The sequence below is a fragment of the Miniopterus natalensis genome, chromosome 22 (genome assembly GCF_054644295.1).
Source record: "Miniopterus natalensis isolate mMinNat1 chromosome 22, mMinNat1.hap1, whole genome shotgun sequence".
Classification (NCBI taxonomy): domain Eukaryota; kingdom Metazoa; phylum Chordata; class Mammalia; order Chiroptera; family Miniopteridae; genus Miniopterus; species Miniopterus natalensis.
Genome location: NC_142102.1, coordinates 3554517 through 3579311, shown reverse-complemented (window position 1 = coordinate 3579311; position 24795 = coordinate 3554517). Strand labels below are relative to the sequence as shown.

At 50.4% G+C, this 24795-nt stretch overlaps 1 protein-coding gene across 3 annotated transcripts; it reads left to right on the top strand.

Moving 5' to 3' along the window:
* Positions 1-5642: 5642 nt before the first annotated feature.
* Positions 5643-23942, top strand: SYNM (synemin). 3 transcript variants are annotated; one of them, XM_087829145.1, is made up of 6 exons: positions 5643-6452; positions 9464-9588; positions 16038-16108; positions 16962-17751; positions 18103-19702; positions 20608-23942. In XM_087829145.1, exons 1-6 carry the CDS (start codon positions 5643-5645, stop codon positions 20893-20895), a joined length of 3684 nt encoding a protein of 1227 aa, XP_087685271.1. In that variant the 3' UTR covers positions 20896-23942. The 3 variants fall into 3 exon arrangements, with proteins under 3 accessions (XP_087685271.1, XP_087685270.1, XP_087685269.1); XM_087829144.1 differs by having other exon boundaries at positions 18088-19702; XM_087829143.1 differs by having other exon boundaries at positions 17953-19702.
* Positions 23943-24795: the final 853 nt, after the last annotated feature.

Sequence of the window (24795 nt, the reverse complement as noted above, 5' to 3'; positions counted from 1 at the left end):
TGAAAGAGGAAATATAACAACTGACCCAACAGAAATACAAAGGATTGTAAGAAAATATTATGATATTATGAGCAACTATATGTCAACAAATTGGACAACATGGAGGAAATGGACAAATTCCTAGAAGCATACAACCTTCCCAAGTTGAATCAAGAAGAGGCAGAAAACCTGAATAGGCCAATAACAACTAATGAAATTGAAGCAGTAATAAAAAACTCCCAGCAAACAAAAGTCCTGGACCAGATGGATTTATAGGCGAGTTTTACCAAACATTCAAAGAAGAATTAACACCTATTCTGTTCAAACTATTCCAGAAATTTCAAGAGAAGGGAAAACTCCCAAACTCTTTTTATGAGGCCAGCATCATCCTAATCCCAAAACCAGGTAAAGATGCTACAAAGAAAGAAAATTACAGGCCAATATCCCTGATGAACATGGATACTAAAATCCTCACTAAAATACTAGCAAACCAGATCCAGCAATACATTAAAAAGATCATACATCATGACCAAGTGGGATTTATTCCGGGGATGCAAGGCTGGTACAACATCCGCAAATCAATAAATGTGATACATCACATAAACAAAACGAAGGACAAAAATCATATGATCATATCAATGGACTCAGAAAAAGCATTCGACAAAAGCCAGCACCATTTCTGATAAAAACTCTCAGCAAAGTGGGAATAGAGGGATCATACCTCAACATAATAAAGGCCATATATGACAGACCTACAGCCAACATCATACTCAATGGGAAAAAACTAAAACCATTTCCATTAAAAACCAGAACAAGACAGGGATGTCCACTTTCACCACTCCTATTCAACATAGTACTGGAAGTCCTCGCCATAGCCATCAGACAGGAAGAAAACATGAAAGGTATCCAAATTGGAAAGGAGGAAGTAAAACTGTCATTATTTGCAGAAGACATGATACTGTACATAGAAAACCCTAAAGACTCCATCAAAGTACTACTAGATTTGATAAACGAATTTGGCAAGGTAGCTGGATACAAAATCAACATCCGGAAATCAATGGCATTCTTATACACCAAGAATGAACTTTCAGAGAGAGAAACTAAAAAAGCAATACCATTTACCATTGCAACTAAAAAAATAAGATATCTAGGAATAAACTTATCCAAGAATGTAAAAGACCTATACTCGGAAAACTACGTGACACTGAAAAAAGAAACAGAGGAAGATTTAAACAAGTGGAAGAATATACCATGCTCATGGATTGGAAGAATTAATAGCATTAAAATGTCCATACTACCCAAAGCAATTTATAAATTTAATGCAATTTCTATTAAATTACCAGCAGCATATTTCACAGACCTAGAAAAACATTTCGAAAATTTATATGGAACCAAAAAAGACCCCGAATAGCTGCAGCCATCTTGAGAAAAAAGAACAGAGTGGGAGGGATCACTTTACCAGACTTCAAACTGTATTACAAAGCCACTGTAATCAAAACCGCCTGGTATTGGTACAACAACAGGCGTATAGATCAATGGAACAGAACAGAGACCGCAGAAATAGACCCCCGCCATTATGGTCAGTTAATATTTGACAAAGGAGGCAGGAGTATCCAATGGAGTAAAGACAGTCTCTTCAATAAGTGGTGCTGGGAAAATTGGACAGATACATGCAAAGGAATGAAACTCGACCACCAACTTTCACCATACACAAAAATAAACTCAAAATGGATAAAAGACTTAAATGTAAGTCATGAAACCATAAAAATCCTGGAAGAAAACATAGGCAGTGAAGTCACAGACATCCCACGTAGTGGAATTTTCACTGATACATCTCCTAGGGGAAGAGAAACAAAAGAAAAAATAAACATACGGGACTACATCAAACTAAAAAGCTTCTGCACAGCAAAAGAAAACAGCCTCAAAATTCAAAGGAACCCCACGGTCTGGGAAAACATATTTGCTAAGGATGTATCTGATAAGGGCCTAATTTCCAAAGTGTACAAAGAACTCATAGCACTCAGCAAGAGGAAGACAAACAGCCCAATTAAGAAATGGGCAAAGGACTTAAAACATAAAAGGCATCCTAATTGGAAAGGAGGAAACAAAACTGTCATTATTTGCAGATGACATGATATTGTACATAGAGAATCCTAAAGACTCCACCAAAAAACTACTAGATTTAATAAATGAATTCAGCAAGGTAGCAGGATACAAAATTAACACCCAGAAATCAATGGCATTTGCTTACACCAGTAACGAACTCTCAGAAAGAGAAACTAAAAAAACAATCCCATGTACCATTGCAACTAAAAAAAATAAGATACCTAGGAATAAACTTAACCAAAGATGTAAAAGACCTTTACTCAGAAAACTACAGGACACTGAAAAAAGAAATAGAGGAAGATATAAGCAAATTTTAAAACATACCATGTTCATGGATTGGAAGAATTAACATCATTAAAATGTCCATATTACCCAAAGCAATTTATAAATTCAATGCAGTCCCTATTAAAATACCAACAGCATATTTCACAGATCTAGGACAAACACTTCGAAAATATATATGGACCCAAAAAACACCCTGAACAGCGACAGCAATCTTGAGAAAGAAGAACAAAGTTGGAGGGATCTCAGTACCAGATATCAAGTTATACTACAAAGCCACTGTAATCAAAACAGCCTGGTACTGGCACAAGAGCAGACATACTGATCAGTGGAACAGAACAGAGAACCCAGACATTGACCCACAACATTACGCTCAATTAATATTTGACGAAGGAGGCAAGAACATACAATGGAGTAAAGACAGTCTTTTCAATAAATGGTGCTGGGAAAATTGGACAGATACATGCAAAAAAATGGAACTAGACCACCAATTTATACCATACACAAAAGTAAATTCAAAATGGATATAAAAGACTTAAATGCAAGACATGAAACCATAAAAATTCTAGAGGAAAACACAGGCAGCAAAATCTCAGACATCTCTCGTAGCAATATGTTTGCTGATACATTTCCTAGGGCAAGAGAAACTAAGGAGAAAATAAACAAATGGGACTGCATCAGAATAAAAAGCTTCTGCACAGCAAACGAAACCATCAACAAAACAAAAAGGGAGCCCACTGTATGGGAGAAAGACATTGGCCAACGACACATCGGATAAAGGGTTAATATCCAAAATATATAAGGAACTCATACAACTTAACAAAAGGAAGACAAACAATCCAATTTAAAAATGGGCAAAGGACCTGAATAGACACTTCTCCAAAGAGGGAACACAAGTGGCTAAGAGACATAGGAAAAAATGTTCGAAATCGCTAATCGTCAGAGAGATGCAAATTAAAACCACACTGAGGTATCACCTCACACCTGTCAGAATGGCTCCATCAACAAGTCAACAAACTACAAGTGCTGGTGAGGGTGTGGAGAAAGGGGACCCTAGTACACTGCTGGTGGGAATGCAAACTGCTGCAGCCACCATGGAAAGCAGTATAGAGTTTCCCAAAAGATTAAAAATTGACCTGCCATTTGACGCAGTGATCCCACTTCTAGGAATATATCCAAAGAAACCCGAAACACCAATCACAAAGAGCTTATGCTCCCCTATGTTCGTAGCAGCACAATTTACAATAGCTAAGATCTGGAAACAGCCCAAGGGCCCATCAGTAGATGAGTGGATAAAAAAGCTGTGGCACATTCACACCGTGGAATACTACGCAGCTGTGAAAAAGAAAGATCTTTTATCCTTTGGGACAGCATGGAGGGAACTGGAAAGTATTACGCTAAGTGAAATAAGCCAGTCGGAGAAAGACAAGTACCACATGACCTCACTCATATGTGGAATGTAATAAACAAAATAAACTGATGACCAAAGTGGATCCAGAGACAGAGAAGCACGGAAGGTGGGGAGGGGGGAGGGGGTGGGGAGAGATTAACCAAAGAACTTATATGTTTATAAGCATAACCCATGGACACAGACATTGGTGTGGGGAGGGCCTGGGGGTGGGATGGATGCGGGGTGAAGGGGATCAATGGAGGTAAAAAGGGGACATCTGGAATATTCTCATCAAGAAAGATAAACTTAAATAAATAAAATAAAATACTACTGAGTTCCGTTCGGTTCTGAGCGGTATAGTCTTTTGAGTCTGGTTTCTTTCACGCCATCTTATGTTTGTGACATTAATCCACGCTGCTGCCCACAGCAACGGGTCATCCCCTTGGGTTGCTGGGCTGTATGACAACATGACAACCTCCTTACACATTATTTCTGCTCCTGGGCCTCTGGGTTTGTCTGCAGTTCTCGGCTGTTACAAAGAACACCGCTATGCTGAATGAAAGAAGTCAGACACATAAAAACGAGGACTGTGTCATTCCAAGTTCATTAGACTGGCCACCGCAGTCTATGGTTTTAAAGTGTGCGTGTCGGGGGGGACCCTGGGAGGGGAGGGGAGGAGGCTTCTGGGTGCTGGCTGTCATCCGTTTATCATCTTAACACCTACGGGCTGTCTGCCTAGATTTCTCAGCATGGTCCCTCATATTGTCAATCCCCTCCCTATCCCGCATTTATCATGGGACACTGGTCTCATTTTACACAGAAACTCAGCTCTTGTCATTTCTCGTCCTGTCAAAAGCCTTTTTCTCAATCCAGGCAGACAGGGTAGCCCCACTGCCTGCCTGTGGCTCGCCGGGCATCTGTCTCCACTAACCCAGGGGCACCCCAACCAAGGGCCAGTTGGGTCTTCTCCTGTGCGCCTTGAAGCCCCTTGCACTGGTTATGTCACTTGCAGCCTGTCATGAAAATAAATGCAACACAAGTGGGCAAAAGAGCTGAGGTGTCTGTGGCCATTCAAGCGGGACACATTGCTGGAGGAAAAAGACAGCCGCCACTCTAGGTGTCGGGGTGACGGCGACTGTCAAGAAGTTTGGGGACATGGTAGGTGTCCAGGAAAGTTCTGCCCTCAAAGCAGGTCACAAGTTCCCAGTCCCCAGGAAAGAAACTGATGTTGGCAAGCGCAGGCTACGACCCTGGCGGGTAGTTTACAGGAGAAGAAATCCGTGGCACTCCAGCAGCCCCGCATCCAAAGTCTCGCCTGTGCGTAAAAACTTGGGCAACTGGGTACGTATTTATGTTTTAAGTTAAAACAGAACATTTCATGCACATTGGCGCGCGTGTGTATATAATGCAACAGATTATATATGCATATGAGACGTGCATACGTACAATTTTTAAAGATAGAAAATCCTCCCAACTCCAGGGCCTCCAGGACCAGCTCCAGGCCAGACGCAGCCTCTGGCGCGTCCAGTGCGGCCTTTGGGCGCCAGGGCGCTCGGTGCCGGGGTGCGCGCGACGGGGCAGCGACGGGGCAGCGACAGGGAGGCTTCCCCGGCGTCCCTGCCCAGCGAGCGGGCACCGCAGCGGCGACCCGGCGACAGCCGTCGCCCCGGCAGGTGGCGCCGTCCGGCCGCAGTGGCGTCGCCGCGCCGCGCTCTGATTGGCTGGTGGCCTCGGCCCGCGCCCCCTCCCGGGCGCCGCGTCCGCTAAGTGCGGCTGCGCCCCGGCTCCCGCCTCAGTCTGCGGATCAACCGGGCTGCGGCGGCGGACGGGACAAGACCAGGGCGGAGGGGACGGGCGGCCGGCAGCACCCCGCGCACCCGGCACCATGCTCTCCTGGAGGCTGCACACGGGCCCCGAGAAGGCCGAGCTGCAGGAGCTCAACGCCCGGCTCTACGACTATGTGCGCCGGGTGCGGGAGCTGGAGCGCGAAAACCTGCTCCTGGAGGAGGAGCTGCGCGGCGGGCGCGGGCTGGAGGGCCCGGAGGCGGAGACCCAGGCCCGCTGGGCGGAGGAGGCGCGCGTCTTGCGGCAGCAGCTGGACGAGCTGAGCTGGGCCACGGCGCTGGCCGAGGGCGAGCGCGACGCGCTGCGGCGCGAGCTGCGGGAGGTGCAGCTGCTGGCGGAGGAGGCGCGCGCCGCCCGCCGCCGCCTGGACGCCGAGCTGGGGGCGCAGCGGCGGGAGCTGCAGGAGGCGCTGGGCGCGCGCGCCGCCCTCGAGGCGCTGCTGGGCCGGCTGCAGGCCGATCGCCGCGGCCTCGAGGCGGCCCACGAGCGCGACGTGCGGGACCTGCGCGCGCGGGCCGCCGGCCTGACCCTGAGCTACGGCGCCCGCGTCCCCGGCCCCGCCGCGCCCCCGCCGCGCCTGCAGGAGGTGCGCGACAGCTACACGCTGCTGGTGGCCGAGTCGTGGCGGGACACCGTGCAGCTCTACGAGGACGAGGTGCGCGAGCTGGAGGCGGCGCTGAGGCGCGGCCAGGAGAGCCGGCGCCAGGCGGAGGACGAGAGCCGGCTGTGCGCGCAGGAGGCCGCCGCGCTGCAGCGCCAGGCGCTGGAGCTGGAGCAGCTGCGCGCGATGCTGGAGGACGAGCTGCTGCGGATGCGCGAGGCCTACGAGCTGCAGGCCAGGGAGCGGCAGGTCCGTTTACGGGGACTGTCCCCAGCCCAGCCCAACCCAGCGCGCGCCCTGCAGAGGGCAGGGGAGCGCCAGGCCTCCCCAGATCCGCAGCGCCTTCACCCGGCGTCGCCGATGGGTGGGGTCGGGCTCGAGGGTGCCAGAACTGCCCGGCATCCCTTGCTCTGCTTCAGGGCCTCAGAGCCCCACCATCTCTCCAGCCCAGGAAAAAGGGGCTTGGTCCCTTGGTCCATGGACTCAGTGGGCGAGTGCCAAGTGCCAGGTGCTGGCGGAGAGCTCTGTCCCCGTCATTTTGTTAGGTTGTCAACATTTATTTATTTTAATTCTTGGGTGAGGACATGCTTAGGGAGAGGGAAAGGGAGATGAACATCGACTGGTTGCCTTCCTTACAGCCGAAACCCAGGTACGTGCCCTTAGCGGAATCCAACCGGCCACCCTTCTGTTGAACACAAGAGGATGTTCTACCCATGGAGCCACTCTGGCCTGAATGGGCATCTTCCTTAGGCCTTGACATGACTGGGCTCTTCCTGGCAAATGACCCAGTCAGCTCCAGGTTGTCTTTCAATTTCCTGTGCTTCCCAGTCCCTAGTGCACATAAAAGCCCCAAGGGGCCGCCCCTCCTTCTCCGACAGGTCCCTGTGCGGGGAGGTTTCTAGGCAGTGTCAGGTCCTTACCAGGAGCCGTTTGGAACGGCAGCCCCTTGGCTCTGGGGCTCCCCTGGGGAAAAACTTAACTTGTTTTCCAAAAGCGTTTTTTTTATTTTGCGGGAATGATTTCCCAGCTGGAGGCAGCTGGCTGGGGCTCCCTGTGGCACTGCCTTGTGTGTTCTGGGAGGGGCAGCAACCGTAGTGTAGAAAAGAGCTTAACCAGAGGCCAAGCTGAAGTCCGATCTCTGGGTAGTGTACGAGTGGTGGGAACGCAGGTCCCTGTGGCAGGATGTTATTACAAGTGCAGAGCAATATAAACAGTTGCTATTTCAGAGAGGCAAAGCTCAGGCCTCTGACACCACCAGGGTGACACCTGTGTCTGATTTATTGTCTGTACACCCAGTCCAGTCCTAGGGCTGGCCTTGGTCCTGCCCAGTCTAGGCCAGAATTGGAGATATTCCCAAATCATACTATCAGTAGTTCTCGGGAGGACAGCTTAAAATAACATCCCCATAAATTCAGAAGTATTTTAAGGGAACAGCTTGTAGCTTCGAGTTAAAGATTTGTGATAGAGCGATTCTGCTGTGCAAGTAGATTTTGGAAAATGCTTCTCTGAGGCGTGTCGTGTGGGCTAAATCCTCACCATTCATCTGCTGTCACAGCTCACGTGGCTCATTTCAGACCTTGAAGTTCTGATTTCGGTGTTTGTTTTCAGCAGTAGAAAGAACCCTTTCCCCTCTAATTAAATCTTAAATGCAACCCCAGCTAGGAAACAGGTAAAAGAAGAATCCGTCCAGCTGGAGGAGAGGTGGGGACTTGGGAAGTGCAGTTAGAATCACCATCAAGCCCTTGTTTGACAATTTAAATTCCCTCGAGCTCTAACACTGACGCGTCCAGTGATGTGACCGTGGCATTTGCAAAGCTCTTCCTATTATGTCTCGGTGACTTGCTCGGCAAGGAGCTGCTCGAGTTTGGTTGAGGGACAGAGAATTCTTTGGACACTAACAGCATCGTGCTTACCCCAGTGAGGACCAGCATTTCATCATCAGTTGTGATGCTGCCTAAAAGTCCTCTAAATGGCAATAGAAAGAGGTGACTCTGCCCAGCGTTGGTCACGTTAGGCGAAGCTCCCTCTGCCTGGGTTAGAATTAGCAGGTTATCTCTCAGGCCCCCGCGCCTCGGGCCTGGCCTCGGGTTTGAAACCTTGTGGCAAAGTACAGCCCGAGTCTAAAGCTTTATTCCATCAGCTGGATGGGTTACAATTTCTCTGGAGAGTGTTGGGAGCCAATAAGTCTTATGATCCTGCTTCCGAAAGTCAACTCATTTCCCTTTTACAGTTTTGGAAGAGTTGACTCCCATGGAAATGTGGTCGGAACAGTACTTTAACCCCAACACGGTGTGATTTTCTTCTTTGTATTTTGGGGGGTACAGATCTCTTCTGCACCCTCTGGCGGGAGAGCATCTTCCCACATACCCCTTTGGCGTGGCTAAGGGACTTTGACCTGTTTAGGAAGCTTAAGGTTGGAGAATCGAGTGCATCTGATATTTTTTTCTAAGCACTGTAACAGTATTTGAACTTCTTTGAAAAGAACAAATTACAGTGGAGTGTCAGGTTTGAATATTTAGGTGGTGTTTCCTATAGTAGGTGGGGGTGATGTATTTCTGTTCCGCACTCTAACCTTGTAGCCGAGTTTATACTGGTCAGTGGCGAGCTGTGTGACTGGCACCTGGAGGGCATTTTTCTGGAGGCGGGACGGGATGCACAGGCCCAGGGAGAGACATGGACAGATGTGATTAACCAGAGTAAGGGCTTTAATAAAAAGATTTATTTCCGGGTCTGAATTTTGACATTTATGCCCAGAATATATTCCTGTCTCATTGAGGTAGCTTTTCTCCCCACATGATTTTAAAGTAGCTTTTCTACGTGAAACAAATAGCCCTGTATCAGCTCACCTGCTTATTTTGGGGGGAATTATGAGTTGGGGGAAATTCTCTTTCAAATCGGATTGATTTCTGTTGTAAATATTGTTAAAGCCCTACTTTCTGGTCTTGACTTATTTTCAATAGCACCTGAGTTGAGCGGTTTTCTGTATTGACAGACTGGAGATGTTTTAATAAACTCTTAAGCATTCATTATTAGTAATATAAACAGAGAAGCCAGCATCCTCTTAAAATCTTCCATATGCAATAATAAAAAACCTTTCTCTGTGGAATACATGTGGCATTTAAAACTCATCCTTGCAATGGCTGCATCTTTAACTAACCTGGAGGGTTTCCATCTCCATCTGTGTCCTGAACTGTTGGGACCTCAAGTTCGACCCGGCAAAGTTCCAGCCCCCTGATCTAAAAACCCTCTGTTGTTTTTAGAGTGCGATTGCCTGCCTGGAAGACGAGAAGGCAGCCCTCACCTTGGCCATGGCCGACCGGCTGCGGGACTATCAGGAGCTCGTGCAGGTGAAGACCAGCCTCAGCCTGGAGGTGGCAACCTACCGGTAAGGATGGGCCCCAGGCAGCTCCAGGCTTTGTCCTAGCGGCGGAGAAGGGGCTGTTTCCCAACCAGCCCGACAGAACTCCAGGGCCCAGCTCTCAGGCTCTACCGGGTCACGTGCCTGTCTCTGGTTAGGGGACAAAGTGCTGTAGAGCTTGGACAGGGTCAGCCTCCCATGAGTCACAGACACTGAGGCTGGGGTGGGAGGTCCCCCAAACCTGGCACCATTCTAGAGCAGATGCTGGGCCGGCCAAGAATACCCATCGGGTAATACCCGATGCCAGGCAAGTCTTTCCCTTACAGGGGCAGTGGGCTCTGCCTGTTTCCTTTCTGTGATCATTTTCTGGGTTGGCAATAAGGAGACTCTGATTTTGTGCTTTGTCTCTGGGGTTTTGAGCCCTTTCCTGCCTTGCTATGTCCTGCCCCTCAGTTCTCTGTCGTGAAAACTCAGAGGGCACAGGTGGGCATCTTGCCTGGGAGGCCAGGGCCTTACGTTTTTGGTTAGTGCTCACATCCCTACCAGCTTAGCTTCTCCCAAGAGCACCAGTCCTGTCGGCAGGGACAGCGCGTACTGGCATTTCCCTAACCCAATTTGGGATGGACTGGGCCACCTCCTAGGAATGTAGGAGGCATCAGTGCTTTCCGGGAAACGAGTGATTGATTGCACAGTACGTCTTTCTGAAGCCCAAGATTGCACGGAGCAAAGAAGGAGCCTGGCCCAGGAGCCTGCCCACTGCAGACACCAGCCTCAGTGGTGAGAACTGCTGCAGGCTTCCCGTCCCCCAGGGCTCAGGATCCATAAGACTTACAGGCGGTTAAATGTAACCCATTTCCTCATTCAGGCCAGCAGCCTGGTGTTTTTGCCACTGATGAGTGTGTCCTGTAGATAAGCCCTCATCATCTCTTACGTGACTCCCAGTATTTTGAGCTGATGCCCCAAATTCTGATGACTGGCATGAACACTCATGTTTGTGTTAGTGCCCTTTTGGGCTTCATTGGATCTGTGCACACCTTGACCCACCGTGTTTGAGGAAGCTGACCTTCCTTGCACACCCTGCCTTCCTGAGGGGGCCAGGGACAGTCAGCCCCTTGGGGACACAGTGCAGGGGCCTGTGCAGTGTGACTTCTCTCCAGCCCTGTCCAAAGAGGCAGAGGGTGGCTGCTGCTGTGTCTGGCATTGCTTCCCTCTTAGACTGATGTCATGTGGATTTGTCCCAGTTTCCTCTGCGGTGGCCGCTCCCCCAGCACTGCTTAGTTGATGTCATATGTAAGGGCTGTGGCCCTTTAAAGCTCAAAGCGTGTTCTGGTCCAGCTGGATTTGTCAGCTATGCTGAGGCCAGCTCTCGAGTGTCGTGAATACTTCCGAACCCAGATATCTGGCCCTTCCTGGTAACCTTCACAGCGAAGAGAAAACGTTAACGTAAAATAAAATCATACCATTTATAATTCATGATTATAGACTTATAGTTCATAAGTAAATTAAGAAAGCAAACCTCAGAGTCTAAGACTTGAGGATTTTAGCAAACCTAGTTAGCCAGTTGGTGGCCCAGGAAGCCCCTGGTGCCTCGCCTGGCCAGGAATGTGACAGTGGGGTGGATGTGTCTATGGGCAGGTGCAGGGAGGCTCCAGGAGGTCCTTGCCATTGTTGGATACTCAGGTGATAATCTGACCCGGGGCACGGATGCTGCAAACTCTGTCAACATTAAAAAGGGGCTTTGTTTTTTTTATTTTGGGGGATAAAGGATAGGACAGTTGTTCTCAGTGTCACCTGACAAACTGGAACGCGGGCCAAATGACTTCAAAAGAAAATTTTCGAAGGGACTCTTGCCTGGCCAGATAAGAAAATGGAGTGCAGAGACTTACTGCCTGGGGTCCCTAAGGCGAAAGTCCTTTTAAAAGGTGAGGTTGGAAACAACAGCATTAAAAAATGTTCTTTGTGCTCTGGCTGGTGGCTCAGTTGGTTGGAGCGTTTTCCCGTACGCCAGAAGGTTGCCGGTTCGATTCCCAATCAGGGCACATATCTAGGTAGCGGGTTCCATCGCCAGTTGGGGGCGCGTGTGGGAGGCAACTGATCGACGTTTCTCTCTCACATCAATGTTTCTCTGTCTCGCTCTTCCTTCCTTTCTTTTTTTTTAAATTTTTTTAAAAAATATATCTTTATTGATTTCAGAGAGAGGAAAGGAGAGAGAGAGAGCTGGAAACATCAATGATGAGAGAGTCATTGATCGGCTGCAGCCCGCAACCCGGGCATGTGCCCTGACCGGGAATCAAACCCCAATCGCCTGGATCCTAGGTCGACGCTTAACCGCTGAGCCACGGCCGGCTGGGCTTCCTTCCTTTCTCTCTAAAATCAATTTTTAAATTTTTTTAAAAACTCGTTGTTTGTCTGTGCAGGGGGAGGACATTCGAGCTCCCTGCTTTCTCCTTCTGACAGCAGTGAGGAAAATACCGTCTCTAGGTATAAACTTCTAACAAGGCAATCAGGTCACTCCTAACATTTGTAATTTTGCCATTTTAATGATATTTCTGGTTGCTCCATTCTTTTTTAAGGCACCTGTCCTTTTCATGTGTCCAAAGACAGACCTTTCTTTGAGGTTTCTTAAGGTCTTGGGAGAAACACGTTGTTTTTTTAAAAATTAAATTCTGCTTTTTCGAGAACTCAGTGGTAACACTGGGACAAACTCAGTTATTAGGTGAAAGATTTGAAGTTAAAGTGTTGTTGTGTTGAGGCTGGATAATGAGTAGGATCAGCCCAAACATTTGGCTGCGAGCCTTCCCCACATTGTTGTGTAAATGAATGAACCCTCAGCTAACCAGAATCTCTTCCCTTCTAGAAGGACTTCAGCTAATTGGGAGCCAACTTTTGTCTGAGGTCAGCGAAGGCGATGTTGATGATAATAGTGAATGTTAACTGAGCACTTATTCTGTGACAGCCATTGTCAGAACTTTCCAACTACCTAATTATACCCCAAACCTGTGTCTGCCCCCTATTTCAGAAATGGGGAAACTGAGTCATGCAGGGTTTGAGTGGCTTTGGCCAAGATAGCAGGACTAGGAAATGGCAGGCCCAGCATTTAAATCCAGGCTGCCCAATTCCAGTGGTTTCCCCATTAACAGCTGTGTCGTGTTTTATTGGTGATCTTGGTCTCTGTCAATCATCTGACTTTTTTTTTCAGTCTCTAGAATTGGTGGACTTTCTATGTGATTTCATACTGAGCATGGAGGGAATGACCAGACAGGCATGGCACCGTGTCCTTACTCATAGCTTTCACATGATGCCGGTGCTTTGGGACAGTCCCTTTCTGGGAGGTGGGGATGCTCCTCCTGTAAATGGAGTTCTGCCCAGTCCCAAGCCTGAGGTCACAGGCAGACCCCCACTCTCTCTGGAACTTGGAGGCCAGGGAAGCAGGTCTGAGGCCCCTTCTCCCAGCTCCCTACTCCTTTCCTCCCTCGGCTCCCACCTGCCTTTCGTGAGCCAGAAGTACCAAGTGAACCATGGACCCCAGGACCACAGCAGGCCCCCCCCACTGGCATCGCTTCGGGAAACATCCTCTGGCCGTCCCCCTTCCCTCACCCTTGTTCTTGTCACTCGGGGGTGTGCAGTGGGGCCCACAGTGTGGAGTAACAGCGGACATGCCCTGCAATTCGGTTACAATAATCCATCCCCAACGGGTGGGCTGTTAGGCCTGCAGCCTGGCCAGAGGCCAGAGGCCACATTGTCACTTCCTTCCGCTCTATGGATTTGTCCCGACTCCTTAATGAGGCTGCAGACTTGGTTTCCCCCACATGTGTTCGTTCATTTTCCAGCTTAGGTGGCTGCCCACCTGTGGAGCCGCCTGAAACGCTCACGAATAGCCAGTGAGTCAGAGGTTGGCATCTCACAGTCCCCAGGGCCTGGAGGCTGCTTTCCCTGCCTCAAAATAACCGGAGAAAGCTCTGCCCACTTCTTAAAGCTGTATGAGTCTCTCCCTTAAAAATGGCCCTTTGAGAGGTTTTGAGGAATCGTGTATTTCTGGCCTATTATCAGTGGGTTGTTTATGCCTCTGCTATTCGTCTTGTGAGCTGCGATGGAGGAGGGCAGGGCTCGGTGTGTGTCATGAGGGCTGTGTGCCAATTAAGGAGCCTGGAAAGGCCCTGGTGGGTGCTCAGGTGCAGAAGGTGACACCTGCCTGTGTCAGCCATCGACTGGGGGCTGCAGATGTGGAACTGAGCCCTCCCCCAGTAGGAGAACCCTGTAGGGGCGTTTTGATTTAAATCACCAAAAGATGCTGAGTTGGCTTTCTTTTACATGGTCTGGAGGGGCTGCCTGCAGGATTTGTTCTTTCTAACATTTGTAGGAAATACCACTGTCTCTGGCCTCGCAGGGGAGGGGTGAACACTCAGGCTGCCTGGGCTCCACCTCTCTCTCTCTACCAGTGAGCCGTGTGCCTTTGGCCAAGACACTGTCCCTGGGTCCCAGTCTTTTCACCGGGATGCTCTTCACAGGCCATGCGCGTGGGGCTACCTGGAGGATGTCGTGGGTGACAGACAGGAGGGTTCCGGAGGGTTTGGTGCTCAGTCTGAGCCAGGCTGGTACAGGCCTAGGTCCTGGAGGTGCTTGTGCTGTGCCTCTGACCCGCATCTGAGCACACAAGCCCACGGGGGACTGGCACTCCCTCCTGGGTACCACAGCCCCCTGCTCAGGGTTCTGAGCTCAGTAGAAGTTTGGTGGTGGTTCAGATTTTCCCTGAAACAAAACAAAACAAAATGATTCCATTTTAGGGGTGAGGGAAGATATTTCTCCCCCAAGAGATCTTCTTTATCCTGAACATCTCTGCACATACACCTGTCACTGATCTGTCCTCTGACCTGTACTCCCCAACCCTTTGGGCAGCTCCAGCGACAAGCCCCATGGTACCTGAGGCTTCCTGCTGAGCAGGCCGAGGCCAGGTCTGAACTAGCACATGGCCCTCTCGCCGAGCCCCACCCTGGCCCTCGGCTGTAGGTGCCACCTCTAGGTGGCTGGAATCCTCGGGCGCCCACCCTCAGAGTCTCACTTTTACCCTGAACACTCCTCTGATTCTATACAGAACTCAGAATTTTCTCGGCAATGGGAGCTATTTGTGTTCCTGGAACCTGAAATGCATGGTCATGAGGGTGTGGGATTAATGGGCTGGTGTCCTGTTTCCTGGCTTTCCCCCTGAGCGGCATGGCTGGGGCTCTGGGCGCGGTCCCAGGCTTCTGGCGTCTGCACACGTGTGCACGTCCATCACCGTGTCCGTGGCAAACCCATCCGCATACACCTTGAGCAGAATCCATCTCACCATCATCTTTGCTATTTTTATCAGAAGCGGTTCTCCTTTGCTTTCCCCCACCGCGGGGTTCCCACATCTGTGGGAGTCGCCACCTTTGAGTCAGTGGGCGTGGGACTTGGTGCCAGTTGCCCGGAGCGCTGAGCCCCTGCCCGGCCCTGGCGTCCCTCCTCTGTTTCCGTGCCCAGCTCTCAGTGGCAACAGCAGCATTTCCAAGCAGGCCCTGCTGCTGGCTGCCCTTTGCCATATACAGTATATTTCTTGGAAGTGAAGCCAGTGACTTCACACGTTGCTCTAGCAACTGGGCAACTGTTGTGCCCGCAGCATCCAGCATCCTGGGGGCTCTGTGAGCGAGGGATATCCCGGCGCTAACCCGGCCCCAGCACGTTTAGTCGGCCCAAAGCGGACATGTCCACTGTCTGCTCAGGGCTCTGACTTGTAGACACAAAACACAGCCTAATGAAGATGCTGCAGTTTTAGACTCTTGGAGCTCGACGTGGCCAAAGAAACCCCCTAAACGAGTGCTTTTCATGTTTAATTGCAGGAGAAAACAGAATGCTTCTCTGGATGCAGTGAGGGCCATGGGGTGGGTCTGGGAGGGGGCTTGTCTGCAGTGCTTTCTTTTCCTCTCTTCTCCTACCTACCTCCCTTTTTTAAAAGTTTCCAGGATGTCCCCATGGAAACCACAGATGCAGTGGTTGCCTGTTTTTAAGCACATGTCAGTCCTTGTCCTGTTCCCGGTCAGCCCCTGACCCCAGACCCAGAAAGATCTCAGTGGGGATTTTAATTGTTTGGGGTTCTCCAGCCCAGGGTGACGTGCCACGCACAGGCCCCTCCTCTCTTCTTCAAGAAGCCAGACCCCTTACCTCCCCTCCTGGGCCCACATCTCTCTGTCTCCTCCTTCTGGCCCTGGGTTTGGAAGGGCTTTCTAGAAGAGCTGGGCTTTCCAGTAGTTCTAAAACCCTAGACCCTTGTTTTGTTCACCCAGTTGGATGGATGCTCTACCACCCAGGTCTGCGTCCCTGTGGTGCAGCATCTCCAGACCCGAGTGCTCAAACACAGGACACTGGGACATTGACCAAGGACTCCACACTGTGGCTTACAGGGGCACTTCTCTTTATTTCCTAATGAGTTTTTTGTGTTTTAAAAAATATTTCCATAGAGCCTTATTGGAAGGAGAAAGCAACCCAGAGATATTGATCCTGAGCAAGCGCATTGAGAACCTGCCACAAGGTAAATCTAAGAAAAGCTAATAATTTGAATTCAAGATGCTTTCTGCCCGAACAGGTTCAGTCTGAGGATAAATAGCAAAGCGTTTATCTGGAAGAGCTGGGGCTAGATGTGATTTTTCAGATAACAGACATTCACCCCTCTCTTAAGTACCAAATAGATTTTATTCAGTGGGCCAAGTTTAAATGAGAATGTGTGGGAAAGTGAGCAATAAATTCATTTGTTCACGTAGCCAGTATTTCGGGGCATTTCCTGCCCAACGTGGTGTTGCTGACTGGTTGGCTTCCTGCTCTGACATTTTCTCAAATGAGAATTTTGTAAAAAATAGAAGAAATCAGGAAGCTTAAAAAAAAGTTGTTCTTCAATCCTTGTTGAGCCAACATGGAACTCAGTGATATACAAGCGCATATGACGTGGCGGAGGTAATTCCATTTAGTGTGTGGTGATTCTGTGCTTTGTAATCCCGAAGCTCTTCTCTGCTTTCACACGTAAGACTGAGCTCAACCACATAGAAATGAATGATTCCAGATCATCATAATCTTGTGAAATTTCAGCCACCAAAAACAAGCACCCCCGACCTCTGTGGCACATGCATCGTGCTTTATAATCGCACGCTTGATGTACTTGTTAAGACAGATGCGTATTTTAACGGCGGTAACTGAAGTGTTGTGCTGAAGCATTTGTATTTTATTGTAACGGGATAATTTGGAGATTGAAAATATCTTATTTATAATGACCATTCTGTGGTGATAGTATGTATTTATTACACTGGGATGGGATTGACCTGCGGGGATGCTTTTAAGATGAAAAAAGGTAACGATGACTCTCATTTTAATGAGCTGTTCCGTTCCTCCAGCGCTCAGAAACACATCCCATCAATATACCAAGTCGGTGTTACAGAGGGAGAATGAAAGGAATCTGTTTCCAAGGCACAAGCCACCTCCGGGGAGCTTCCGTCGCAGCTGGGCACAGCCCGTGTCGCAGAGACGCTTCCTGGGCCCCGGCTATCCTTCCATCGCCACCGCCCGGCGGGAGACCTCTTACGAAAAAGCTGCCCACAGTCAAGCCAGCTACAGAACTTTCTCTCCAATGTACGGGCTTTCGAGAAAGACAGAGGTTCAAGTGCAGACATTCCCCAGTAGACCAAGAACGGAAGGAACCAAGGCCGGTTTAGCCAGAGAGGCCACCCTTGCCCAGGAGTCATACCGAGGACGCGGAGACATTGTGGCAGCAGGTGCTTCCGAAGGCGTCTGGTCAAACGAGAGGACCGTTGTTTGGGGAAAGAAAACAGAAGCGCCGGCCACGAGGGAGCAGGAGAGAGACAGGCCAAGAACGGTCCAAACAAAGCGAGAGGAGAAGATGTTCGATTCTAAGGAGAGGGCTTCCGAGGAGAGAAACCTGCGGTGGGAAGAGCTGACCAAGTTAGATAAAGAGGCGAGGGAGAGAGCGAGCGAGCACAGGAGGGACAGGGCGCAGGGGCGGGAGTCGCTGAAGGAGAAGAGTCCCAGAGGAAGAGAGATTCCGATCAGCCTGGAAGTGTCCCGGGACAGCAGAGGAGAGGGGACCCAGAAAGGGGTCCACACTCCCCCAAAAGACACGGGCGGTGGGCCAGGTGGAGGGGCGGACACGAGAGAGACGAGGCTCAGGTTGGACAAGGCAGACACTAGAGAGATGAGGTTCAGGGTGGACACCGGTGACACGGCAGACACTAGAGAAATGAGGTTCAGGTTGGACACCGGTGACACGGCAGACACTAGAGAGACGAGGCTCAGGTTGGACACCGGTGACACGGCAGACACTAGAGAGACGAGACTCAGGTTGGACACCGGTGACACGGCAGACACTAGAGAAATGAGGTTCAGGTTGGACACCGGTGACACGGCAGGCACTAGAGAAATGAGGTTTAGGTTGGACACCGGTGACACGGCAGACACTAGAGAAATGAGGTTCAGGTTGGACACCGGTGACACGGCAGAGACTAGAGAGACGAGGCTCAGGTTGGACACCGGCGACACGGCAGGCTCTCTGAAGGGCGATCCCGTGACGGAGACCATAGCGGAAAGCATCGTGTCCAGTGTCCTGAAGCGGTTTACGCAGTCCCCCGACTCAGAAGCGGCCGCGGGTTCCTTTCCGGACACGAAAGTCACTTACGTGGGCAGGAAGGAGCTTCCCGGGGACAAGAGGACAAAGACTGAGATCGTGGTGGAGTCGAAGCTGACCGAGGAGATCGATGTGACGGACAAAGCCGGCCTGGACTACCTTTTGAACAGGGACATGAAGGACACGGTGGAGCTGAAAGGAAAATCCACGGAGCAGATGATAGGGGACATCATCAACCTGGGCCTGAAGGGAAGGGAGGGGAGAGCGAAGGTGGTCAACGTGGAGATCGTCGAGGAGCCGGTGACCTACGTGGGGGGCGGGAAGGCTGAGTTTTCCACCCCGTTCCGAGTGGAGGAGGCGGACGACGTGTCTCCGGGCTCCAAGGGGCTTGGCGATGAGGGAGGTGACAGGGAAACGGGGGTCACGTTCTCCTTGGGCCGACGTGAGGAGGCCAGGCTGCCCCTGGAGAGCGTAACTCACGTGGAAGAAGTGACGGAGGCAGGTGACTGGGAGGGCGAGCAGAGTTACTTTGTGTCGACACCCGATGAGTTCCCCGAGCACGACATCGGGCAGGACATGGGGCAGGACAGGGAGGAGGGCTCGGTGTATGGGCAGATCCACATCGAGGAGGAGTCCACCATCAGGTACTCCTGGCAAGATGAAATTGTGCCGGCGTCTCGGAGAAGGTCGGCGAGGGACAGCGCCTCGGGGGAGAGGGTCATGGAGCCACCAGATGTTCCAGAACCTCCTCTGGAGGGGGACTTGGGTTCTCCGCACTGGATAGAGGAAACCAGAAGTGGCGAGTTTCACACCGAAGCCACAGTCACTGACAAGGAGATTAAAATACCGCTCGAGTTCCACACGTCCATCAACAGGGACTTCAGGGAGCCCAGGCACCAGCTGGCGGAGGTGATCGGGCAGCTGGAGGAGAGCCTCCCGCAGCGGGTGAGAGAGGAGCTGTCTGCCCTCACCGAGGAGGGCCAGGGCGCGCAGGGCCACCTGTCGGTGGACGTGAAGAAGGTCCAGGCCTCCGGCAGGGGCGCCACGACCTTGGTCGCCGAAGTCAACCTCTCGCGGACCGTGGATACCGATCAGTTAGACCTGGAGGAGCTGAGCAAAGATGAAGCCGGAGACATAGAGAAGGCCGTGGAGTCGGTGGTGCGGGATAGTTTGGCCAAGCGGCACAGCCCGAGGCCTGGGAGCCCTGACGGGGACACTGGAGCCCCGGCGGCCAGCTATGGCTTCAAGCGCTGGGCCACCCAGGAACTGTACAGCGCCTCCGGTGGGGACGACGACACCGGCTGGGCCTCCCACAGCACAGAGAGGGTCACTACGCGGGGTCCGGTGTCAGCCACCGTGGAGGTCACCAGCCCGAGGGGCTTTGCCCAGTCACGTGTGCTAGAGGACGTCAGCCAGTCTGTAAGACACATTAAAATAGACCCCACTGGGATTTGGAGGACTGAGCGGGTCCCCCCCGAAGGACCCTCTGCAGGAGAGGTAAGTGGGGACGGCAGCCTGAGCCGGGCAGCCAGCTCGGGGTGACCCAGCTGGCCTGTGAGGCACTTTACATTAGGTCCTGATCAAAGTCAAGTGTCCAAAGAAACCTCCCAAGGGCCCGTCCCTGCCTGTGGGGAGGCGGGGGGTGCAGAAGAGTCTGGCCCCCCAGGACTCTCCGCAGATCCCGACAGATCAGGGAGCCACAGTGTTTGGCTCCAGACAGTTTCCTGCTCAAAGGGAAAGTTTTCAGGACCCCATTTCTGGGGTGAGGGTGAGGGGTTGGTGATTATTTCCAAACAGAAGAATTGGTGGGTACCCAGACTTCTGTGAAGCACCTTCAGTTAGGCCTCAGAGAGGGGCTCAGCGAGCAAGACCCTGTCACAGTCCCCCTTTCAGCCACTATGGAGTTGGGTGTGAGAGCAGCTTCTGAGCACAGCAGAGAGTGGCCAGGGAAGGGCACATCCAGCAGGCATGTCACAGTCAGTGCTCAGGGGCTTCGTTACCACCAAGCAGATCATCCCCGGCCTGGGGAATTTAGCGACTCAGAAGGCAGTGCCTGTGGAGAGGGCTCAGCAGACAGGACCCAGACCACTGGTAGCTACACTGCGAGTAGGAGAGTCCGGATGACTGAGAAGAGCCCCTTCTGAGGGGTCGTTTCCGAATCTCCCCAGGATGCTAGTGGGGGAGACACATCAGGGGCAGAAGTGACAGTGGGCACGAGCAGATCCTTTAGGCACATTCGACTGGGTCTTGCAGAAACCCAAACCTCTGAACGTGCTGTCTTCCGTGGGCCCGTTTCCGAAACACCGGCCCTCGCTGGTTCTGTGGACCCCCCTGAGCGGGGCGAGCCAGCAGACAGCAGAACACGGGTGCTGGGGCCCAAAGAAACTTCGTTTACCTTTCAGATGGATGAGAGCCGTATAAAGGCGACCCTCAGCTGGACCCAAGAGGCCAGGGTCCTGTTCCCCGCAGGGACCGAAGCAGACGCTCATAGTGGTACCTGGAGGGATGCCGGCCGCGGGAAGGACCAGGCAGCGGGTGCGAGCTCCCAGGACCCGGAGCAGGCTGCGTTTGATAAGACGGTGCAGCTGCAGAGGATGGTGGACCAGAGGTCAGTGATATCCGACGAGAAGAGAGTGGCTGTCCTCTACCTAGACAACCAGGGGGAGGACAATGACGAACACTGGTTTTGATAACTATTTTGTTTTAAATGGTATCTGATTTCGTAAAATACCAACACTCAAAGGCCTTTACTTACTTTAAGGGGAGGGGAGGCCCACTCTTGACTCAAACCTCCCTCTCCTTTTTAATTTCTCCAAAGAGCGCTCCAGGCAACGCCAACTTACTTTTCAACCTATAAAGGTGTCGAATTAATTTGTGCCTTAAAAGGCGTTGGAATTTTACTTTCCAGTTGGGACTTTTACAGGAATACCATTTATCTTTTTAGTCTTAAAAGTTCCCTTTTGTGGAGTTTTCGCTCCTAGAGACTGTTTTCCCCAGTTTGCACAGAAATGCCTCGCATCTGTTTGAAACTCTACCTTTAGCTTAAGATGCCTACATGGTAACCAGGTGAAAGTTACATATTAAAGAGTACATTTTATTTGCATGTGCCCAGAAATAGTAAACTAACCTTGTAAGGGAAAAAAAAAAATCACTACATGTTTGTCTTTCTGAAGTCTTTTAAAAAAGAAATCGTAGGAAATAAGCAGATCGCTTACTTTAAAAGAAATCTGAATGATTTCATCTTTAGGAAAAAGTTTCTTGTTATAGAGTTAAATGCACTGTAAGGCTTGAATGGATTGCTTTCTATGTGCAGAACTTTAAAAAATAGAGCATTTTATTTATGGAGAGGAGAGCTCCAGGCCGTTGTGGCGTTTCAGATCAACACTGGTGCTGTAGGCGCACGTTCCTAGGACTTCGCCCCAGACCCGTGTGCAGGGGGAGCGACTATTATGAACTGCTCACAGTACCATTTCTTTATGTGGCACTATGTCTAAATATTCTTTTATTGTTCTGACCTAAGTTCTGGAGTTGCTACCTCTTACCAGGGGATGCTTGGAAGTCTCTGCACGTCAGCTTTCAGCACCTAAACATTTCATTTCCCCAGTGGGAGGCAGACCCTGAAGACAATAAAGAGAGTGTTGATGTTAGACTGTCGCAGGGCTGTGAGCAGTTACATTGGAAGCCCAGGCGGACGGTGCCCGCCAAAGGAGCCCTTCTCCGCCCACCGCTAAGGGGTGGAGGTGGCTCTGAGCTCAGGGAGTTAGAGATGGAAAATGACACCCGACATGGCAGTTTTTGCACTTTCAACAGAAGTCAGTGCAGTTGGGGGGTTTTGTCCAAGAAAGCGTATAATACATTAACTAGAATAAGATGTTTTGGGGAAGGAATTGGGTGCCCCTCCCGTCACCCAGCACTGAAATACCCATGGGGGATGGCACAGGCCCCGCGCTCATCCACGGAACGGGGACCGGCGGATCTGTATCACTGAGTTTAAGACATAGAATGTGTGCTCTGGTGGATCCATTTTATTTTGCACAAGGGGATTGCTTTGAAAGCTTCTATCTTTAAAGGTGTAGCATCATGTTAAAACTCGTATCTCTGACAGCACAGCAGTATTTTAGTCCAAATTAGTTTCTTTCACATCACGTTGTCTAGACTATGCTTCTTCTAACACAGTGTCATAGGCCTGTCTGCAGTGCACAGAGGAACAGTGACGGGGGTCACGTCCCCTCAGGTAGGTTACGGTCCTCAGACCCCTGAGATGCACGTCTCAGCTCCCAGGAACGGCTCCAGCAAGAAGTTTAGGGAGAGTTTGTTTTTTTCATGGATAACTGGAGGAGGAATGGAGTGCAGGCTTTGGGGTGATCTAGTTGAAAAACACTATGAATCGGGACTAGGAAGAAAGTAGATTCGAATGGCACGTTTAAACCTTTGTTATCTGCCAAACGAGCCAGTGATTGTCACCAACTGGAGGGAGGCGAGGACTTTGCAAATGAAGACTTCTCCTCTCTAACACAGTCGAGGATGGGCTGGGTTTCTGTTAGCCGTGATTGGTGATGGTATTTGTATAAGTGGTTTATTGGTGAGAATTTGGTCAGGGGGAAAGCCTACTGTGCTGATGGCTGGACAGACCGAGGATGGGGAGTCGATTATGTGAGTCTGAGTGGCTCCGTTTGATGTCACTGTCACAGCTCATGACTTTGTCCACGGGTGGTAACATGCACAGGCTATTAATACTGGGATTCACTTATATTTGGAAAATAAATCTCTTAGATCTTCATTCCTGTCTCCATGTTGGAATGAGTATCTTTGAGAAGTATCCTGTCAAGAGTAGTTACCGATATGGAATCGTGAGCTGTCGATGGTTGCCAGATCTCCAGGTCACTCAGCACTGTGACAGGTCACCCCACGGTTTTGTGTCCTTCAAAACCTGTCACTCTGGAGACAATAGAAACCAACACTGTGGTTGGATGGAGTGAGGACACAGTCTTTCCCTATTTATTGTTGTTCAGACATAACCGTGTCCATGAGATGTTTTTTACCTTCCCACTTGTTGTTTCCATATTGTTTGTTCAATGTATATGTAGAATGGGATCCTCTAAAAGGCTAACCTTGCTAACTGCCTGCTCCCTGCAAAGGGAAATGTCACAAGGATGTGTAAAAATAAAAATCTAAGGAAAAAACCCCTCGCATTGTCCCTAAAGAGAATGAATGTTCTCCGCAGGTGTGTGTGTTTTCTATCTAAACTCTAATGAAAACACCTACGTGTTTACATGTATGTTTTCCATGACAGCATGGACTCGCTGGGGAGAATCTGTATGAAAAATTCCAGTTGTTTAATTCCCTGCCCAAACCAGAACTTGATACTGTTAGCACCGAACTAGAAAGCATGGCAGGCGGATTGTAAACCAACTGGCTTGTATTCAAGTACGACTGGACAGTTTGTGGTAAGAATGTCACCGTCACAGCCAGGAAGGCTGGTGCCAGTAGGATGACGGACTGACCATCCATCTTGGCCAGGATGGAGGGGTCTCCTCGGAAGCGGGACTATCAGAGCTAAAACCAGGACAGTCCTGGGCACACCAAGATGGCTGGTTACCTTACACACAAATTGGACTGGTTAGTTAATCCTGGCTGTTTCTTAGCTTGAAAAAGCTGTGGTAGTTTGAGACAAAGGAATAGTTTGAGACCCTTACCTGTTTGTAACCTTTCACAAAATAAAGTCCATAAGTAGCAACTGTCTTCCTCTCCTGTTGGAATGAACACATTTAATAGATGGGAGATATTTGGTAGAATATCCCAAAGTTCATTCTTTGCCAGCGTGGCAGCTAAATTTTTCATAATGGGTGTTAGTTTCTGTGATGCCAAGATACTATCCTCCAAGAAATACAGAAAGAAAGGAAAAAGTAACATCAGAACTGACTTGATGAGAACTGACTTTTCCCCCCAATAACCCTTCGTCTGTTCAGGCTGTTGAAACACCACAGATGGGGAGACTTAACAGCATTTACCTATTTACCTCTCGCAGTTCTGGAGGGGGGGGTCCAAGACCAAGGTGCTGATGGACTGGGCTCTTGGTCGAGGAGGCAGCTTCCTTCCTGGTTTGCAGACAGCCACCTTCTTGCTGTGTCCTCACATGGAGGAGGGAGAGACCATCTCTCTCCTGTCTCTTCGTATAAGGGTGCTAATCCCGTTCACGGGGTTCCAAACTCATGTGCCAATTACTTCCCAGAGACCCACCTCCAAACACCATGACACTGGGGATTAGGGCTTCAACATATGAATTTTGGAAGGACAAACATTCAGTCCTTGGCAGACTCCAGCGTGGTATGTATTTGAATTCCTGTCCCACCCATGCACCTCAACTAGATGAGGCACTTGGTGAGCCGTGACCATGTCTCCCACCTTCTTTGCACATGGCCTTCGTTCCATAGGCCCGTCTGGGAGGGGCAGGTCTGAGCAGGGGTGGCCCGTGTGGTCTCTGTTATACACCTGAGGAGGACAAGGGACCCTGCCTCTGTCCACCCTGCCACATGGACCTTTCCTGTTTCCCCCATCTATTCTTGAGGTGGCCACCTGCACAAATGGAG

Coding starts and splice junctions, on each gene's coding strand:
- SYNM (XM_087829143.1), top strand. CDS start 5,643: ATGCTCTCCTGGAGGCTGCACACGGGCCCCGAGAAGGCCGAGCTGCAG. Junction 9,589..16,037: donor CTGGAGGTGGCAACCTACCG/GTAAGGATGGGC, acceptor ATATTTCCATAG/AGCCTTATTGGAAGGAGAAA. Junction 17,752..17,952: donor ACGAGAGAGACGAGGCTCAG/GTTGGACAAGGC, acceptor GGCAGACACTAG/AGAAATGAGGTTCAGGTTGG.